Genomic DNA, 22,500 nt, shown 5'->3' on the forward strand with positions numbered 1-22,500 from the left:
CCAGACCATCCAAGATTGGAAGATACAAAATATACCGGAAGATGTACTACACCTCTCTGGTAGACATTAGAGGTGCCTCACACTGAGGGACCTTGGGGGCAACCCGCAACAAGATGTAAGTCTTAATTAAGGTCTCTCTCTCTCTCCTCTCTCTCTCTCGCTCTCTCTCTCTCTCTCTCTCTCTCTCTCCTCTCTCTCTCTCTCTCTCTCTCTCTCTCTCTTTTGTAGGCCTTCTTGGGTTATTGCGTCATCTCTGTTTTGTATTGAATGTGTGGTCCTTTTTTTTCATTATTTTTAGAAAGATTCTTAATTTTTCCCCATATTATTATTGATTATTATTATTATTATTATTATTATTATTATTATTATTATTATTATTATTATTATTATTATTATGTTTTCCTCACGGTGAATTGGCAAAAACGTGTAACTGTCCTAGAACACCAATGGTAGTGACCTTGACTTACTTTTCAGGGTCACATGCCAATTATTGTGCCTATAATACCAGAGTTTAAATGTCAAGTAACGATTTTGTCACAGCACTTGTCGAAATGCCTTGAGAGATTTGAAAGCTATGGCACTTGAACACAGTAATGACCGGGATATTAGATTAAAGAAAAAATTGTAAAATTGTTTTAGGCCCCATAAAAAAAATCAATGGCGATGCAGTTTATGAAAAATTATTATTATTATTATTATTATTATTATTATTATTATTATTATTATTATTATTCAGAAGATGAGCACTATTCATATGGAACAAGCCCACCAGGGGTCCATTGGCTTGAAATTCAAGCTCTCAGTGAATATGGTGTTCATTAGGAAGAAGTAGGAGGAGATAAAGGGAAACGCTGAAAAAAAATTAATAAAATAAATAAATAGATAAGATATGTATCGAAATGAAAGAAGGATATAGTATCAGGGTAATAATGCATTTTATCTCAGCTTGAACTTCTGAAGTTCCAATAGCAAGACATCCTCTGAGAGGCTGTTCCATAGTACAGCGGTGTGAGGAATAAAGGAGGACCTCTGGAACTTTGGAGAAGTTGGACAGCGCTGAGGCACATTTCCCGCGCATTGGTGCTTCTGCTGTTCAGCGGATCTGGATTCTCTCTACAGAGAGGATCAGGGATCAATTGTGAATGTGAAAGATCTCTGTTGAAATACAACTTATGAGAAAGTGACAACTTCGCCTTATAAAACTTTTTTCTAGTAATGCCCCCCCGCCCCCCCCGCCCCTGCCTGAACGTTTTGTCATTTTTGACCTGTTCCATATTAAGACTTGCTAATACTTGACTATTTTTGGGATCTTTATTCATTGTACAAAACTATTTCCTAGCTACGGCCTGAACGTATTATAATTTTTACTGGTTCCTTATTCAAATTTTCCAATACTTGACTATTTTTGAGATCTTTGAAAAAAGACCGTTGTATAGAATTTCATTGTATACAACTATTTCCTAGCTATGGCCTGAACGTTTTAAAATTTTTGACTTGTTCCTTATCAAAATTTTCTAATACTTGACTAATTTTGAGATCTTTGAAAAAAGACCGTTGTTAGAAATTCATTGTATAAAACTATTTCCTAGCTATGGCCCGAACGTTTAAAAATTTTTGACTTGTTCCTTATCAAAATTTTCTAATACTTGACTATTTTTGAAATCTTTGAAAGAAAGCAGTTGTACAGACATTCATTGTATAAAACTATTTCCTAGCTATGGCTCCCTGCCTGAAAGTTTAATAATTTAATCCCTTATCAAAATTCTGTTATACACGATGCTTGCGAGACCTTTGTAAATATCTACTTTGAAATAGATGATAAATATCCCGTAGAGTTTAAGCCTTTCTTTCGAACTGAAGTTTAACAAAAGGAAAAAATAAAATTCTTTTTCTTAGATTCTTTGGATAGTTTGCCTGGTTCCCACTTTATCAGTTGTTGCTTTGTGACTCTCGTCTCCGAATAAAACTGTAAGCTTTGTAAAGTTATTTACTTATGTCTTTAAGCTTCGTAAAGTGATATCTCTAAGGTATGTCAAGTACGGAAGGTCGGTATATTGACATAAATATGATATATCTAATTCCTCAGTACTTTAATTTATTACAGACTAAATGTTCAAAAGTTTTCTGTTAAGTTGCGTATTTCAGCTGACATTTACAGATTGATAACACTGTTATTTTTCTCAGTTAATTTAGATTTTACGGTAAATCCTGCCTGTTGCTTAACTGCAATCAGTAGTTCATCTTTATAATCATGTAAAATGTCAAAAGGCCAAACACAGATTGGTTTGAAATGGTTCCCCAATAGGTCTTTGGAATCGCTTATTGACTGAACAATATAGTTCAGACATTTTCACTTACATTTCTGCAGGTTCAGTGACACGTCGACAGGTAGAATGACAGTGCAGTCACTGAACTTCTTCATGTCATTGATAAAAAAAGACCAGTGCGTTTTCATGTCACTGATAAAAAGACCAGTGCGTTTTCATGTCACTGATAAAAGACCAGTGCGTTTTCATGTCATAAATAAAAAGACCAGTGCGTTTTCCTGTCACTGATAAAAATACCAGTGCGTTTTCAAATCACAGGTAAAATGACCAGTGCGTTTTCATGTCACAGATAAAAATACCAGTGCGTTTTCATGTCATAAATAAAAAGATTAGTGCGTTTTCATGTCACAGATAACAAGACTAATGCGTTTTCATGTCTCTGATGTCAATAGAAGTCCGTTTTCATGTCACTGATAGAAAGACCAGTGCGTTTTCATGTCATTGATTAAAAGACCAATGTGTTTTCATGTCACCGATAAAAAGACCAGTGCTTTTTCATGTCATAAACAAAAAGACTAGTGTGATTCCATGTCACTGATAAAAATACCAGTGCGTTTTCACGTCACAGATAGAAAGACCAGTGCCTTTTTATGTCAAAGATAAAAATACCAGTGGTGTTTTCATGTCGTTGATAAGAAGACCAAACTCATAACGGAACTTTGTCTCATCATAGGGTCACTTTTATAATAAGTCAACTTTTGACTCTCAGCATCGTCAGTGATTATCTTGTGATGATAACATTTCCTCTTGACGTGATTTCAGCAAAGGCACTTGGGGACTTTCGGTGACAAGCGTGTGAAATTGTAAAATCTTACTTCTCCTTTTTGGAGTTTCACGATATTATTATTATTATTATTATTTTATTATTATTATTATTATTATTATTATTATTATATTTAGTATATGAACCCTATTCACGTTGAATAAGCCCACCAAAGGGGCCATTGCTCGAAATTTAAGCGTCCAAGGAATGTTATGGTGTTCGTTCGAAAGAAGTAACAGAAGGTAATGGGAAATATAGTAAGGTATTGAAAAACAAGGTAAATAAATAGATAAATAAATAAATAAATAAATAAATAAATAAATAAGAATGTTGGTGAAATATTGAATGATGGGAAGGGAAGAAAATTTCTTAAGCGACTGAGATATCTTTTTATTTCTCTTTCTTTTTTTTATCGTTACCCTCTCGGCAGTTATATGCCAGCTAGGTCATGCTGTGGCCACTTAGCAGAGGTCGACAGGTCACCCCAACCGGGTCGGTTTCGCTCTGACCTTGTTTCTTTTGGGCAGGAATTCCCGACGAAGTCGCTGAAGCGTTTTAACCAGGAGGTTTTGAAGCCGTTACGGTTACGCCAATGGCTGACGTTCATTGCAGAGAGAGAGAGAGAGAGAGAGAGAGAGAGAGAGAGAGAGAGAGAGAGAGAGAGGGGGGGGGGGGGAATTTCTGTGTTGCTAACGAAAGATGCAAAGAGAGAGAGAGAGAAAGAGAGGATTTCTGTGTTGCTGACAAAAGATGCAAAGAGAGAGAGAGAGAGAGAGAGAGAGAGAGAGAGAGAGAGAGAGAGAGAGAGAGAGAGAGAGAGAGAGAGAGAGAAGGTTTCTGAGTTGCTGACGAGAGATGCAAAGAGAGAGAAAGAGAAAGAGAGGATTTCTGTGTTGCTGACGAAAGATGCAGGCAGAGAGAGAGAGAGAGAGAGAGAGAGAGAGAGAGAGAGAGAGAGAGGGGAGAGAGAGAGAGAGAGAGAATTGAGTTATAATGCTAATGTAAAAACTTTATCATGAATGAATTAAAGTTCAAGGTGATCTTTCCTATCTAAAGTTCATCGCCAGCATCAGTCAGAAAATAAATAGACAGATAGATAGGTAAATAAACAAAACTATGAATAAATAGATAAATAAAGCAATCAATCAATCAAAAACTTAGAACTATAGTCGATTAAACTTAGCAGACATGTATAGTACTATTCGTTAACCTCAATGCCCTCTTATAACTTTTCGATTTTTTAAAAACAAAACAATAAATAAATAAATCAATCCATCAAAAACTTAGAACTATAGTCGATTAAACTTAGCTGACTTGTGTACTATTATTCGTTAACCACAATGCCCTCTTATAAGTTTTCGATTTTTTTTTTTTTTTTTACAATTTAGAAACGCACTTTATTAGCACCGAGCCTAGATCCAAATGGAGAGAAAGATTATTCTGCCGCTCGGCCGAGATTTGACTACTATTACCTGACCACCAAGAAAGGTATAAAAATCCTATATACTAAGTCCCATTAATACTTGTCGAAATCAGAAACATTGACTAGAGCTAGGTATTCAGTCGTTCGTTGCGTTTTGGCTGAGATAATATACTTACCATCTTCCGGGGATTAAGTTACGGAAATCAGAACAAATAGATTTTAAATATACAAAATCTGTTGCTCCTGAGTTCCGTAACGTAACCCTTTGGAAAACGCTACTGCTACTTTCCGGGTTAACTAAATTTAGGCTGGCCAAAACTTGAGCCCAAATTATGCATACCTTACAGTTTTTCAGCAGAGTGAGTGTGTGTGTGTGTCTGTGTGTATGAGTGAGTGAGTGCCTTGAGCTCTCTCTCTCTCTCTCTCTCTCTCTCTCTCTCTCTACGAGGAATGTCAAATTACGGTAACCTATTCGGCCATTGGAGATGGACGATGTTTGTGCACCGGTTAAGCTGCTGCCAGCTGCTGCCAGCTTCGGCTGCTGCTGCTGCTGCCGCTGCTGCCGCTGCTGCTGCTGCCGCTGCTGCTGCCTCAAGTTTGGCTTAGATATGTTAACTCACGCCTGAGATCAATGGTCAGTGAACTCAAGAGAGAGAGAGAGAGGAGAGAGAGAGAGAGAGATACATTGAATTATTTGGGTACATTGTGTGTCATCTCCTTCCTTCCCTCCCCTCTCGGGGGATCGATCGACTCGGGCACGGCCTCTGCTGGACTCTCCTCATTTTACACTCGGCGGAATCATGGAATCATTCCCAACCCCTGGAACGCCGACTGATTGCAAAGGGGCCAAGAATCGACCCGACCGTTTTCGAAAATTTCGGTTAAAAAAAATAAATAAATAAATAAACAGAAATGGGGTAGCTGCAACTCTCGAAGGGAATCTGTGAATAGCTTTCGTCTTGTTGGTGGACACAATTCATTGAGGATAAGTTAAACTCAGTCTTTTTTTTTTTCCTTTTTTTTTTTTTTTTTTTTTTTTTTTTTAGTAATGATGTCTTCGAGGGATGATTATCTTATGCCCTGTTCAATTCATTTTGCTTCGAGGAGAAGCTGTAACGGGGGAAGGGGAAGGGGTGATGGGGAGGGGGAAGCAGGGGGAGGAAGTAGGGGAATGGGGTCTAGGATCGTCTATATACCCGGAGGGGGAGGGAGACGTATGTAAGGGGGGGTGATTGGAGGTGTCCCACCAGGGGAATGTTAGTAGTGGATGGTGTACGGGTTCAGGGGAGGAGTTAGGATGGAGGAGGAGGGGAGGAGTAGGATGGAGGAGGAGAGGGGAGGAGGGAGGAGGAGGTGGAGGGACGGAATCTTACCTGTCGAGGGAGGGCGGAGGGTCGGGTGGAGCCACTTGGACCGTCCACGTCTTTGAGGATTGGTTGGAGTCGGGGGAAGGGGATGATGAAGGGGAAGGGGTCGGGGAGTGGAGGGAGGAAGAGGAGGAGGAGGAGGAAGAAGAAGAAGAAAGAGTTCGGGGATGAGGGAGTGAGGAGAAGAACCCTACCTGACCGGGGGTCGGTGTGCAGAAGATGGAATTTGTGGAGCGGGTTGCTAGTGAGCTGCATTGCATTCCATGTAAGGTCAGGTCCAACACCAGGAAGTACATGGCACGCCAAGAATTCGGCCCGCCTCTCTCCCTCCTCCTCCTCCTCCCCCTCCCTCTTCTCCTCCTCCTCCACCACTAACCTACCCTTGTTGCTACTGCTGGAGGTTTAGCGGAGGCTCCGTTTCTCATTCCTTCGCCGTCGTCGTCGTCGTCATCGCCTCCTTCGGGAGGCGCGTTTCACTTCATCATGGATGACGGCTGTTGCTGGTGTTGCTGCCGTTGCTGGCGGTCGAGGTCTTTGGGCTAACTTGCGTGAGGTCACAGCTTGCTGTTCTTGTTGGGGAGAGTTACTGAATACTCCCTCTGGAGGCTGATATGATCGAGCCCTTGGCACGGGGGACATTTTGTTTGTCCTCCTGATATATAATAGATGCAGTCAATTTTGTATCCGTATGTAAATAGATTTCATAGGACGTCAGTAGCTCCTATAGGGCGTAGTTGATTCTCCACATCTTGTATGAACTCCTTGATTATTATTATCTTATTATCTCTCATTATTTTCATTCAGAAGATGAACCCGATTCATCTGGAACAAGCTCACCTCAGGGGCCATTGCCTTGAGATTCAAGCTTCCAAAAAGCATTATGGTGTTAAAAAAAAAAAAAAGATGCAATGGGAGGTAATGGGGAATAGAGAAAGGGGAGCGAGAACAAAGAGAAGTCATTCGATAAGTTTTTCTCCAAAATTTCATTTGTTTTGCTAAGTTTCAGATCCTTGGAAAAGCTGAAATGTCAATGAGTTTCCTTCTACCTTATAGGGGCGTTAATCAAGGTCCCAGAATATTACTGTAGGAGGCCGTTGATTTTTGCTTGAAAAGTGAAATATTCCTGAAAACTACCAAAAAAAAAAAAAAAAAAAAAAAAACAAAAAAAAAAAAAAAAAAAAAAAGACATACATCACATGATAAGATAATAATAATAATAATAATAATAATAATTAATAAAAAAGGCGGCAATTTACTGTATTGTTAGTAAACGGTTTTGTTGAATTTTTTCCCATACTTCATTTTCATGACTAAACAAATATTCTTAACAGGAATTTGTGTGATATGTATATATATATATATATATATATATATATATATATATATATATATATATATATATATATATATATATCTGTGTGTGTGTGTGTGTGTGTGTGTGTGCGTGTGTGTGTTCGTATACAAATACTTATATTATAAGCATGAATATGAGTATGCATTCATACATCGTAAAATGTACGTACTATATATGTAATTACTTTTTGAACCCAAAACCAGAGTTACCCGGATTAAATTCCATTTGTTATTTTAGTTTTTGAATAATTTTTCCCTTTTAACTTTTTTTTCTGCAGGCACATTCCGTAACCTGGCCGGGAGAAAGGTACAAAAGTATTTAGGAAAACTTATGAAAAATAGACAAAATAAAAACAGAACTGTAAATTTATATCCACTTCTTTTCGGAAGCCGATCATTTGACTGGGAAAGACGTCAAGAAAATCATTTAAAAACAAGTAAAAATGCGCTTGAGTTTTTTCGGCGCAATCGAGTTTTCTGTGAAGCGTATAATCAAGGCCACCGAAAATAGACCTATCTCCCATTGGTCTCGGTATAAAGCCGTATGAGCCGCGGCCCATTAAACTTTAACCACGGCCAGGTGGTGGCCTGATCTATATCATTGTCATACGCACTATCGAAACTACTGACGCTAGAGGGCTGCAATTTGCCATGTTTGATGATTAGAGGGTGGATGATCAACATACCAATTTGCAGCCCTCTAGCCTCTGTGGTTTTTAAGATCCGAGGGCGGAAGGAAAAAGAGCGAACAAACAAAGTGCGGAAGAAAAAAAGAGCTGACTGAAAAAGCGCGGACGGAAAAAAGTGCAGACGGACATACAAAGTCGACACAATAGGTTTCTTTTCAGAAAACTGAAACCAACAAATAACTGCCCAGTCGACTTGAGTTTGACCAGTCTTGGGTGTCTTCGTTTCAGCAAAGCGTTTGAAACGCGGTCGTCGATGAACCCAATTAAACACGACGTAGTTTTGTTGTTTTCGGGATTTTCCCGCAATTGTTCTTTTCATTTTATCTGCACCTGGGTTTTTTTTTTTAATTTAACCGCATGAGACGCATCATAACAAAAGTAGACAGTAACCTATTTACGTCAAACGAAAACCAGACAAGAAATAATGGCTGGAAACTAGAGCTGAAGAGATACAACACATCTCACCGCGGGAACTTCTTCACATACGTGATATGTGACACGTGGAATAAACTGCCACCAGAAGTTGTAAACAGCAACAGTGTGGAGGAGTTTAAAAGAAAGCTGGACAAAGTCATCGGAGTACTGTGAATGCACAGTAAAACAAGCCTTTGAGACATCCTGATCCTTGTAACTCCTTGTAACTCTCTCTCTCTCTCTCTCTCTTTCTATATATATATATATATATATATATATATATATATATATATATATATATATATATATATGTATTTATACACACACACTCACACACACACACACACATATATATATATATTTTTTTTTTTCTCTCTACCTAAAAAATAAAAACAGGCACCGTTGTCCCTCAATGAATTAAGGGGTCGACTGAATTATAATTATTATTCATCTGGCGTCACAGCAGCCAAGGTCACTGACGCCGAATTTTATTAAGAGTCCACGGTAGCGGTTTCGTAGCTCTGTTTTATTTATATTCCATTTCAAACTTTTTTTGTTTGCTTATTTGTTTGTCTGTGTTATTAAATTTACTTTTTTTTTATTTTGAAAACAGAATCAAGTTGGGATTTATGAAATCAGACTATTTTTTTTAATGTATTATACATTTTTTTCTGAAAACATAATCAAGCTGTACTTTGTGAAATCAAGGTTTTTGTCTTTGTGTTTTCGTATTATAAGATTTTTTTCTTCTAAAAACAGAATAAAGTTTTTGTATTACGTATCATCAAGATACTTTTTGTTCTGAAAACAGAATTAAGTTGTTATTTGTGAAGTAAAACTTTGTTTATTTCTTGTTTTATGTATTATCAAAATATTTTTTTTCCTGAAAACAGAATCAAGTTGTGACTTGTGAAGTTTAGGTTGTCTAATCAAACGCTTGAATGCATTTTCGTTCCAAACAGTACTTAAGACAATGCAAATGAACTGGAGTGAAGGAAGATGAAGTACAAAAAAAAAGAAGAAAAAAACACAATTACACTTCCAAACAAAAGTTAGAGGTGTTGGAGGGCAAGACTGAAGTAAAAGAATATGAACGGAGGTAAAGTAAAAGGCTACAAAAAAAGTGGTCGCTGCAGACACCCTTTTAGGAGTGCCTACAGTGCACCACGTGAGGTGCACTGACGAGACTACTCTCCTACGGGGGAAATCAGAATTTAAAAAGTTTAGCTTTGAAATAATACTCGCCATGTCTGGCTTTGGTAAACAAACTCCGTAGTCTTACAGTTTGGTGCAATATTCGTTACAGCAACTGCAATGAATACCTGGAGATTTAAGTACATCATATTTATCTGTTCTTCAACAAACATTTTGTCCAAAACTCGCCTACAGAATCTACAGGAGAGAAGAAACATTACAGATACATACCAAAAGGGTCACGACCTATAATTTTCCTTTTTTTTCCTCTTTTTTCGGGCTGGTAGGTTAGAAGGGGGGGAGGGGGGGGTTGGACGGGTTGGAGATGTGTGGGGAGGATCATCAGTAGGGGGTAGGGGGTTAGGGGAGAAGGGTTTAGGGGGTGTGGGGCCCATGCATATCCAAGATTCTTCACGGGAAAGGAATGTCATGCCCTCAGCTGTGTATTCTCACAAAATCCTGAAGGCAGGCTGAAAAGTGATTTATTCCCAGAATGCGCCGTGGCTGGAGTCACTTGTCTGGACTGATTTCGTTATCGAAGTCTGGCGTCACAAATCCGGAGGTCATCAAAAATACGAATAGTTTACAGCTTGTGATGTAGAGCGCATTGAAAGCTCGAGTAATCATTTATTTATTATTATTATTATTATTATTATTATTATTATTATTATTATTATTATTATTATTATTCAGAAGATAAACCCCTATTGATATCGAACAAGCCCACAGGGGTGATATATATATATATATATATATATATATATATATATATATATATATATATATATATATATATATATATTTATATATATATAAAATATGATAATCATCACATCACCGTGATTCATATAAATTATTCGAGCTGTGATTATTCATAATATGGCTACGTGCGGCAAACGTTCGAATTTGTTAACATGGCAGAGGGGGTTGGATATCTATTCTAATTACGAATACCCTATTCCGACGGTGATTTGTAAGGTCGGAGTCGGTATAAGCTTATAACCTCACTTGTTAGACGAATCGATAACATCACTGAAGTCCCGATTTCTTTTCTGTCCGCTGGGCGGTGGTTCAAACCCACGAGAGGACGAACTTATTATCAACTAAAAAATTCCCTTTCGGTTTACATATATGAAAATATATTAATTCCGAGGTAGAGTGAATTAGATATTAAAGGGACATTTTTTGTGAGCTCGAATAATCTATATATATATATTAATATTATATATATATTATGATATATACAGTCCATACTTCACACGTATACACTTAGTAACTTTCAGAAAAGATATTATAATCACTTCTACGTTTGAAAACGAGGTAAGTGCCTCAGGTATAATGGTGCTTGGCCATAAAACAAAAAAAAAAAAAAAAAAAAAAAAAAAAAAAAAAAAAAAAAAAAACAAAAAAAAAAAAAAAAAAAAAAAAAAAAAAACTCCATTGTCGTGATTGACATGCGGTCATTTCCACGTTCTTGAGGTCGAACTTTTGATCGGAATGTGCTGAGAATGTTTTTTTTTCAAGTTTTTTTTTTTTTTTTTTTTTTTTTCAGGTGAATGCAGCATTGCCAAATCACTCACTCTGGCTTTTCGCATATTTACTGTTTCACTGACGAAAAAATATTTTCCCATGTTATTCGTAATTGTAAATTAATCTATCATAAGTGATTTCTTCCTAGGAGCGCTTAAATTCTGTTTTTTTTAACCTAACAAAGTATTTTAATGTAAAGTTTGCCTTATGGCAGCATACATTATTTTGTAAAAAAAAAATGAAAATGAAAAGCAATCTGTTAATCTGTTTTTTATAATATTAAGTAATTGCTTTTAATAATTTGATAATTTGATATAACGCTTTAATAATCATACTTTATTTCGTATAAGAAATGAAAATGAAAATTAGCATTAAAATTGCTACTAATATTTTGTGCAAAGATTAATTCTACGCAGGGTTTTATTCATGAATAGGAAGTTTGGAAAAATGATGTAAATGTAGATGGTGTATAAACAAGGCGTGGTCCGACCTCCAGCTTACTCAAGACGCGTGCAACATCTTCCCCTTATGTATAATTTTAAACATTATATTCCTAACTTAATGTAAATTAAAACTTGCTAAAATCTACGGTTAAGTAATTCCTTGTTTCACAAACCAATATTGAAATAAATAAGCTAATTTTATTCTAAAAATTTTCTGTACTGTTTAATTCATGCAAATTATTTTTTTTTACATTTTCATTCTAATAAATGAATCATAAATATCCTATCTTAAAATTCCTCAACGCGAAACACCTTCTTCAGACTTTTTAGGCGCTTTCATAGACCTTTCCTACCCCCTTCCCCAACATAAACAACAAGAACAATAACAACAAAGTAGGTTGTAGGCTCACTCCCCGAGTAAGCGAAAAAAAACAAAAAAAAATGCGTAAATCTTGATGACATAAAAAAAATGAATATATATAAAAAAAAACAAAAAAATTGGATCAAACATTGATTGAAAAACGAATTAAAAAAAGGATATAAAAAAGAAATGAAAAGAATGGAAAGTAATTATTGAATAGAATAGACGGTGAATAAATGAGTGTACTATTGAAATGGACAAAAAACAAAAAAAACAAAAAAATAACAACATCGGATGTTTGAAAATACGGCCTAAGGACTAACTCCCAAAAAACTTGGAATTAGGATATAAAATGAAACCCCCCACCCCAGCCTCGCCCCCCTCCCCCCAACCCCCAAAAGAAAAGACTTGGCGAAAGAATAGGGAACAAATCAAGCAAAAACACCGAAGAAAATCGGGAACGAAGAGGAAAATAAAAAAAAATCAGAATTATTCCAAGAGGAAAATTCGGTTAGAAGTGGTTGACAATACGACAAAGAAAATTTTAAATAGAGGAATAACGCCAAAGGAAAAGAAGAATTAAAGGAAATTCGGAGGAAAGTAGAATATCGGAATATAAAGGCAAAGAAATAATGGTCTAAAATTTAAGATAATTAACAATAAATATGATCGAAATAGGAATAAAGATGGAATTATATTTTTTTTTAATTCGGAGGAGAAAGAGATATAAAATTTAAAAAAAAATTCAAAATAGATATGATCGAAATTAGTATAAAGATAAAAAAAGTGTTCATTTAAGTTTAGAAAAAGATCTTATTTAGAGAAAAAAAATAAAGGAGGAGAGGACTAAAATAAAAAAAGGATGTCTTAATATTTTGAATCATCAGAAAGTGAATATTACGACTTTGAAGGTAGCAAAAAAAAAAATATATATATATATATAGATTTATTAGAAATGGACAAGAAATCTGTAAATGCCATTGAAGGAAAGTACAAGAAAGAAACAAATAAACAAGTAAACATAGAAGACATAAAGATAAAACGACCCAGAAAGAATGAAAAGCAATTTATCAGAAATAGTTAAAAAACGATAATAGTCACTGAAGCAAAAAGCAAATAATAAACAAGTAAACAAATACAATCAAGGGATCACAGGGTCCGCAAGCAACAGCAGGCACTTGCGTAACTTGGCCGGCGGAACAACAACGCGTTTATATATATAGGTATTCATGTTTCGTTGCTTTTCTCAGAATAGCGACAGCAAGATTCCGCGGCATTTCCGCTCCCCTCATTTATTCGGTCTACTCGTGACCTTGCCTTCCCCCACAGCCCCTTCACCCACCCCCCTACCCCAACTTCTGCGTGTCCAAGGTCGTATATCCACCCCATGACCATGCCCCCTGTCAAAACCCCAATCTTGACCCCTGTTTATAGGACAGGTTAGGTCAGGCTGCCCAAGGATGCGTTTGATGCTTTCCCATAGAGACCATTTTTTGGGAGGACAATTTTGGAAATATCAGTTTTTTTGGATTTGCGTCAAATTTTCGATAATGAATATTTATTTTGCGATTAAAATTGTAGTTCATTCTATTCAATTAGGATAATTCACCTTCACTCACAAAAAAAAAATATAAATAAAAAGGGGGCGTAATTTGAAGTTTTGATCGTAATTTGAATTACCTTGCGTTACCAACAGATTACTTACTCATGCATGCAAGCATTACATTAATAGAATTATTACAAATAAAGCTTTAACATTTTTATATCGAAATGTTACATTTAAACGTAAGTGAACTAAATGTTGAATTAAGTACTTAGAACTTTTGCTCATGTACTGAAAACATTCTCGAGAATGTACAGCTTTGAGGATACAAATGTACTTTTTTTTTTTAATGAACAGAAGGGGCCTAAGGCAATGCCGTAGGCCTATAGTCACTGTAACCCGCAAGTAAATTCGCTTGATTTCATAGCAGTGCTTGCTTTATTTTCTTATCATACTGTGAAAAGCACTCCATATAATAGTACGAAGCTATTCGGCAATATTTTTTTTACTCTCTCTCTCTCACTCATTCACATTCGATACTGTCGCAACCGTTTCATCACTCTTTAATATTTCGTTCATTCCCTCATTCATTCGAGGAAGAGAGAGAGAGAGAGAGAGAGAGAGAGAGAGAGAGATTCGAATGCATATCACCACCTTGCGCAAGCGCATTGAAGAACAAAGCCATCAACCTCATTCATCCAAGTGAAAATGAGAGAGAGAGAGAGAGAGAGAGAGAGAGAGAGAGAGAGAGAGATGCAAGAATAAGTAGAAGAAGAAGAAGAGGAAGAAGAAGAAGAAGGAGAAGAAGAGGAAGAAGGAGAAGAAGGAGAAGAAGAGGAAGAAGGAGAAGAAGAGGAAGAAGAAGAATGCCGAGGTAAAGGAGCCTGAAATGACGAGATGTTTTGGAATCTTTGGTAAACATGCAAGGCATTTCCTGCTTCCAGTCAATTGGTGGGCGACGCGGGGGTGGTGGGGGGGGGGGGGGGGGGGGGGGGGGGGAGGGGGGGGGGGAAGGGGGAGGGGGATGAGGTCTGCGTGTGTGGGTGGGTGAGGGGAAGAGGGAGGAAGAGGAGAGTGCAAGTTGAGGAGGAAAAAAAAAAAACGTAAGAACGGAGAGGGTTACTTTTGTCGTGTACAGGAATCAATGGCAGTGATTTTTTCTTCATTTAGAAGAGGAAAACTAAATTTTTTCCTCATTAAGAAGAGGGAAACTTAATTTTTTCCTCATTTAGAAGAGGAAAACTTAATTTTTTCCTCATTTAGAAGAGGAAAACTTAATTTTATCTCATTTAAAAGAGAAAAACTTAATTTTTTCCCTCATGTAGAAGAGTAAAACTAAATTTTTTCTCTTTTAGAAGAGGGAAACTAAATTTTTCCTCATTTAGAAGAGGAAAACTTAATTTTTTCCTCATTTAGAAGAGGAAAACTAAATTTTTTCCTCATTTAGAAGAGGGAAACTAATTTTTTTCCTCATTTAGAAGAGGAAAACTTAATTTTTCCTCATTTAGACGAGGAAAACTTAATTTTTCCTAATTTAGAAGAGGGAATCTAATTTTTTTCCTCATTTAAGAAGAGGAAAACTTAATTTTTCCTATTTAGGAGAGGAAAAGTAATTTTTTTTTCCTCATTTTAGAAGAGGAATACTAATTTTTTCTCAATTTAGAAGAGGAAAAACTAATTTGTTCTCATTTGAAGAGGAAAATTTAATTTTTTCCTCATTTAGAAGAGGAAAACTTAATTTTTTCCTCATTTAGAAGTGGAAAAATTAATTATTTCTCATTTAGAAGAGGAAAACTTAATTTTTCCTCATTTAGAAGAGGAAAAATTAATTATTTCTCATTTAGAAAAGGAGAACTTAATTTTTCCTCATTTAGAAGAGGAAAATTTAATTTTTTCCTCATTTAGAAGAAGAAAACTTAAGTTTTTTCTCATTTAGAAGAGGAAAACTTAATTTTTTCCACATTTAATAGAGAAAAACTTAATTTTTTTCTCATTGAGAAGAGTAAAACTAATTTTTTCCTCATTTAGAAGAGGAAAACTTAATTTTTCCTCATTTAGAAGAGGAAAACTAAGTTTTTTCCATATTTAGAAGAGGAAAACTAAATCTTTTGTCATTTAGAAGAGGAAAACTAATTTTTTTTCCTCATTTAGAAGAGGAAAACTAAATTTTTCCTCATTTAAAAGAGGAAAACTAAATTTTTCCTCATTTAGAAGAGGAAAACTTAATTTTTCCTCATTCAGAAGAGAAAAACTTAATATTTTTCTTATTGAGAAGAGGAAAACTTAATTTTTTCCTCATCTAGAGAAGGAAAACTTAATTTTTTCTCATTTAGAAGAGGAAAACTTAATTTTTCTTCATTTAGAAGAGGAAAACTTAATTTTTCCTCATTTAGAAGAGGAAAACTTAATTTTTCTTCATATAGAAGAGGAAAACTTAATTTTTCGTTATTTAGAAGAGTAAAACTTAATTTTTTCTCATTTAGAAGAGGAAAACTTAATTTTTCCTCATTTAGAAGAGGAAAACTTAATTTTTTTCTCATTGAGAAGAGGAAAACTTTAATTTTCCTCATTCAGAAGAGGAAAACTTAATTTTTTCCTCATTTAGAAGAGGAAAACTTAATTTTTTCCTCATTTAGAAGAGGAAAACTTAATTTTTTCCTCATTTAGAATAGGAAAACTTAATTTTTTCCTCATTTAGAAGAGAATAACTTAATTATTTCCTCACATAGAAGAGGAAAACTTAATTTTGCCTCATTTAGAAGAGGAAAACTTAATTTTTCCTAATTTAGAAGAGGAAAACTCAATTTTTTCCTCATTTAGAAGAGGAAAACTTAATTTTTTGCTTATTTAGAAGGGGAAAACTTAATTTTTTCCTCATTTAGAAGAGGAAAACTTAATTTTTCCTCATTTAGAAGAGGAAAACTAAATTTTTTCCTCATTTAGAAGAGGAAAACTTATTTTTTCCTCATTTAGAAGTTGAAAACTAAATTTTTTCCTAATTCAGAAGAGGAAAGCTTTATTTTTTCTTCATTTAGAAGAGGAAAACTTAATTTTTTCCTCATTTAGAAGAGGAAAACTTGATTTTTTCTTCATTTAGAAAAGGAAAACTTAATTTTTCCCCTCATTGAGAAGAGGAAAATTTAATTTTTTCCTCATTTAGAAGAGGAAAACTTAATTTTTCCTCATTTAGAAGAGGAAAATTAATTTTTTCTTTAGTTAGAAGAGGAAAACTACATTTTTTCCTCATTTAGAAGAGGAAAACTTCATTTTTTCCTCTTTGAGAAGAGGAAAACTTAATTTTTTTCTCATTTAGAAGAGGAAATTTAATTTTTTCCTCATTTAGAAGAGGAAAACTTAATTTTTTCCTCATTTAGAAGAGGAAAACTTAATTATTTTCTCATTTAGAAGAGGAAAAATTAATTTTTTCCTCATTGAGAAGAGGAAAACTTAATTTTTTCTCATTTAGAAGAGGAAAACTTAATTTTTCCTCATTAAGAAGAGGAAAACTTAATTTTTTCCTCATTTAGAAGAAGAAAACTTAATTTTTTCCTCATTTAGAAGAGGAAAACTTAATTTTTGTCTCATTTAGAAGAGGAAAACTTAATTTTTCCTCATTTAGAAGAAGAAAACTTAATTCTTTCATCATTTAGAAGGGGAAAACTTAATTTTTTCCTCATTTAGAAGAGGAAAACTTTATTTTTCCTCAATTAGAAGAGGAAAACTGAATATTTTCCTCATTTAGAAGAAGAAAACTAAATTTTTTCCATATTTAGAAGAGGAAAACTTAATTTTTTCCTCATTTAGAAGAAGAAAACTTAATTTTTTCCTCATTTAGAAGTGGAAAACTTAATTTTTTCCTCATTTGGAAGAAGAAACCTTAATTTTTTTCTCATTCAGAAGAGGAAAACTTAATTTTTTTCTCATTTAGAAGAGGAAAACTTAATTTTTTTCTCATTTAAAGGAGGAAAACTTAATTTTTTCCTCTCTTTCTTAAGAAGGGGAAAACGTTAATTTTTTCCCTCATTCTAGAAGAAGAAAACTTAATTTTTTTTCCTCATTTAAAATTAAAAGAGGAAAACTTTAATTTTTTCCCTCAATTCAGAAAAAGAAAACTTAATTTTTTCGTTATTTAGAAGAGGAAAACTTAATTTTTTCCTCGTTTAGAAGAAGAAAACTTCATTTTGTCCTTATTTAGAAGAGGAAAACTAAATTTTTCCTCATTTAGAAGAGGAAAACTTAATTTTTCCTCATTTATAAGAGGAAAACTAAATTTTTCTTCATTTAGAAGAGGAAAACTAAACTATTCTTCATTTAGAAGAGGAAAACTAAATTTTTTCCTCATTTAGCAGAGGAAAACTAATTTTTTTCCTCATTTAGAAGAGCAAAACTAAATTTTTTCTTCATATATAAGAGGAAAACTAAATTAAAACTTAATTTTTCCTCATTTAGAAGAGGAAAACTTAATTTTTTCCTCATCTAGAAGAAGAAAACTTAATTTTTTCCTCATTTAGAATAGGAAAACTTAATTTTTTCCTCATTCAGAAAAAGAAAACTTAATTTTTTCGTTATTTAGAAGAGGAAAACTCAATTTTTTCCTAATTTTAAGAAGAAAACTTCATTTTGTCCTCATTTAGAAGAGGAAAACTAAATTTTTCCTCAATTTATAAAGAAGGCAAAACACTTAATTTTTCCTCATTTATAAGAGGAAAACTAAATTTTTTCTTCATTTAGAAGAGGAAAACTAAAATTTTCTTCATTTAGAAGAGGAAAACTAAATTTTTTCCTCATTTAGAAGAGAAAACTATATATTTTCCTCATTTAGAAGAGTAAAACTAAATTTTTTCTTCATTTAGAAGAGGAAAACTAAATTTTCCCTCAATTAGAAGAGGAAAACTAAATTTTTTCCTCATTTAGAAGAGGAAAATAAATTTTTTCCTCTTTTAGAAGAGGGAAACTTAATTTTTTCCTCATTTAGAAGAGGGAAACTAAATTATTTCCTCATTTAGAAGAGGAAAACTTAATTTTTCCTCATTTAATAGAGGAAAACTAAACAGCAGTTCTACTCATTCAGTTGAGGAAACTAAATGTGAACCTTTGCCCTCATTTATCAGAGGAAAAGCAAATGAGAATTTTTCCTCATTTAGTTGAAGAAAAGTATATGTTAATTTTTTCCCCTTATTTCTTAGAGAAAAGCTAAATGTGATTTTTTCCTCATTTTCAGAGGTAAAGTAAGTGAAAAAAATTTTCCTCATTTAGGTGAAGAAAAGTAAATGTAAATTTTTTCCCCTCATTTCGTAGAGAAAAGCTAAATGTGAAATTTTTCCCTCATTTTCAGAGGTACAGTAAATAAAAAAAATTTTCTCATTTAGGTGAAGGAAAGTAAATGTGAATTTTTTTTGCCTCATTTACCAGAGAAAAACTAAATGAAATAGATTATTTTACCTTGTGAAACTGGGAACCCAAGGAGAGATGCAATGTACTATTACTACCCTAACATAAAGCTCTTTGTATTGTAATAATTCACTTATATTTTTTATACGTTTATATACACACACACACATATATATATATATATATATATATATATATATTATTATATATATATATAATATATATATACATACATAAGACCAAACTGACATAGCCAAAATGAATTTGGAATAAATATTAAAATAAATCTGAAACGGTAACGAACAGTGAATACAGACGAACGAGGAGAAGTGAGAGAAAAGTTAGAATGCGAAGGAGAGATTTAAGAGAAGTGAGAAAACTCTCATGTGAACATTTCAAAGAGAGAGAGAGAGAGAGAGAGAATATGATTACAGAATATGATTACTATTGCACGGTAAATGACATATCAACCTCCATATTACCATTCAACACGAGTGCTTGGAGTGCTAGTGAATACATTAATCTCTCTCTCTCTCTCTCTCTTCTCTCTCTCTCTCTCTCTCTCTCTCTCTCTCTTGTAGTCCTTTAAGGCTGGTTGCAGTTTTAACTCATTATTTTGTAATAGTTTTAAGGTAAAGGTGTCAACCCTATCTCAGTGGTCCTTATTTAACCAAATATTCGTTGAGAATAAACTTGATGATTGATTTAGATTAAGGCTGCCTTATGCCAGAACAGGTGCTTGGACAGAGATGACTCTTAAGTGAATAAAAGGCTTGTTGTGGACGTCTGGACTATGTCCCAACCAGCAGAGACTAGTCAATAAAGGTTCCAAGGAGAAAACTGCTATCATTATTATACATTATACTGATTCAAACTTTCTTTGAGTGCAAAAAATAAAGATAGTAAGTGTACTTTAGTACTAGTAGTACAGCTTTTTAAACATCCAGTTATTGTACCGATAGTGAGTTCAACTTTTTAAAAACTAAATCAGAATTTTTTAAAAACTAAGTTCGTTTTTTCAGAAACTAAGTTCAACTTTTTAAAAACTAAATTCTATTTTTTAAAAAGTAAGTTCAGCTTTTTAAACAACTAAACTCAACTTTTTAGAACTAAGTTCGATTCTTTGAAAACTGAGTACAACTTTTTAAAAACTAAATTCTACTTTTTAAAAAGTAAGTTCAGCTTTTTTTAAAAAACTAAGTTCAATTTTTTAAAAACTAAGGTTGGTTCTTTGAAAACTAAGTTCAGCTTTTTAAAACGAAGGTCAACTTTTTAAAAACTAAGTTCGACTTTCTTTTTGAAAACCAAGTTCAGCTTTTAAAATAATAAGTTCAGCTTTTTAAAAACTATGTTCAGCTTTTTAAAAATTAAGTTCGATTAAAAAAAACTAAGATCGGTTTTTTATAGGCTAAGTTCGACTTTTTAAAAACTAAGTTCGGCTTAGTTCAGTATGTATAAACTAAGTTCGAATTTTTAAGGATCTAGGTCTGTCAAATTCCCAAATTTTATTTTTCGATAATGATAATGATGATTTTTAAAGCAGTAGCAGTCTTTAAAATACTTAATCATTGCTTTTCTTGTCCAATCAGATGCAACCCGTCTCTCTCCCAAGAGGAAGATTGGACCTACTCATCTACGCTGATGGTAAGTAGATTCTCTCTCTCTCTCTCTCTCTCTCTCTCTCTCTCTCTCTCTCTCTCTCTCTCTCTCTCTCTCTCTCTCTCTCTCTCTCTCTCTCGATGATTTCAGACTGGATTATCGTTTCAGGTATCATCGTATTACCTTTATCTCATTTCCTGATTTTTTAATATGATTTTTCTAAATATTTCATTCATTTCCCATATAAAAGTGTTACTGTAGTGAATCAGATAGTCAGTGATCATTCGCTAGGTCACTGATTCGCCAGCAAAATTAGACTTACAGTACTATACTCTGTTTTTTTTCCATCTGTCCATCTGCCTGTGGTGGTCGCGCATGGTAACACTGCGTCCCGGGCTTTAAATAGTTGCGCTATGTGTAAGTTTTAGGTAAATAAAAGGATATCTTGGTGTACATTTGCAACTGAAAAGTGTTTTAATAATTTACTGTATGCGAATTACACCGTTGATATTCGAAATAGGATATTGTTATTATTGTTGAATGTAAGCTGAATGTAACTATCTAATGCCCTGGACGCAATGTTACCATTCGCAAACACCACAGACTGGTGGACAGATGGAAAAAAACCGAGTATAGGTTCACTTATCTAGGCCGACATCGCTGTGTTTGAGAGAGCGATGCTTAGTGAGTATTTGCTAGTTCACTAAATCGGCCCAGAATTAGACGGATAGTCCTAGGTTCTGTAATCTAGGCCGACATTGCTGTGCTTGAGTCCCTGAGAGAGCGATAGTCAGTGATCATTTTCTTGTTCACTAAGTCGCCAGCAAAAATTAGACCGATACTACTAGGTTCACTAAACTAGTGATAGTGAGTATTTGCTAGTTCACCGAATCTTCTTAGAATTGGAGCGATAGTACTAGGTTTGCTAAGCCAGGACGACATTATGGTGTCTGATAGAGCGAAAATGTGTTTACCCAAGCAATAATTGATTAGTCTCCTATTAATGATTCCGGCGTAACGTTGTAGACGTCTGGAGGTTAATGTTGCAAGAATGCAATAACACTTTCTAGGCCGAACATTTCTTTCACGGTGAATGAACAAGGGGATGTTGCTCAAACTTCCCCGAGAGCATCCTGGATGTTGGATTTCATTAGACTATTGTGCTCCTGCTCACTCACATGACTCACGGTTTGAAATATGTGCTTCTGTTTCCTGTTAAAATAGGTAATTCTTTCGAAAGAACTTATTGTACCAGGCGTCTGTCATATAATTACATCATATTTTTTTTTTTTTTTTTTTTTACTCGGATACCCGAGTGTGAACAGGGTGAGATGTGAATTTTGTTTCTATTTTGTTTTTCAAATGCCAGGAATTGTTTTTAAAAGTTAGATACAGTGTTTCTTTTATATTTTAAATGTTTCAGGTTTAGACCTTTATAGGGAGAAATTTTTTTCAATATTTATTTTCAACTACCGGGAAGTTTTTTTTAAATTAAAATATGATTTTTTTAAATGTTTAAGCTTTTGAGCTTTTAAGGAAGAGTTTCGTTTTCTTAAATATGGAAACTTTTAAGTTCTGACTTTACCCATTGCTATACATGTGGTATTAATATACATACTTCACTTCTTTAGTCTAGGAAAATCATATTGTTGAATGATTAGAAGTCTATATTGTATACCTTCTAAGCACGATTACTCACTTATTCACTCACTCCCTCATTCACTCGCTCACTCATTCACTCCCTCATTCACTCACTCACTCATGCACTCATTCACTTGCTCATGCACTCCCTCATTCACTCAATTACTCACGCATCCATTCTATCACTCATTCACTCACTCATTCACTCCCTCACTCACTCACTCACCCTTCACTCATTCATTCACACTCACTTATTCACTCGCTCAAATACTCACTCTTTCACTCACTCATTTACCTATTCAACCACTAACTCACTCACTCACTCATTCATTCCCTCACTCATTCACACACTCATTCAGTCATCATTCACTCACTAACTCACGCACTCACCCATTCACTTATTCACACACAATCACTCACTCTCATTCACTCACTCACTAACTCAGGATGACCCATTTTCAT

The 22,500-nt window shown here is 34.3% G+C and overlaps 1 protein-coding gene across 1 annotated transcript in view; it reads left to right on the top strand.

Moving 5' to 3' along the window:
• The window catches only part of LOC135225148 (uncharacterized), a 314,297-nt gene that overhangs the window by 52,967 nt on the left and 238,830 nt on the right, over positions 1 to 22,500 (top strand). Inside the window, exon 3 of the mRNA XM_064264376.1 lies at positions 20,388 to 20,442. Coding sequence (XP_064120446.1) covers positions 20,388 to 20,442 — 55 coding nt within the window. The remainder of the gene's footprint in view (positions 1 to 20,387; positions 20,443 to 22,500) is intronic.

Source organism: Macrobrachium nipponense, chromosome 13 (assembly GCF_015104395.2).
Source record: "Macrobrachium nipponense isolate FS-2020 chromosome 13, ASM1510439v2, whole genome shotgun sequence".
NCBI lineage: Eukaryota > Metazoa > Arthropoda > Malacostraca > Decapoda > Palaemonidae > Macrobrachium > Macrobrachium nipponense.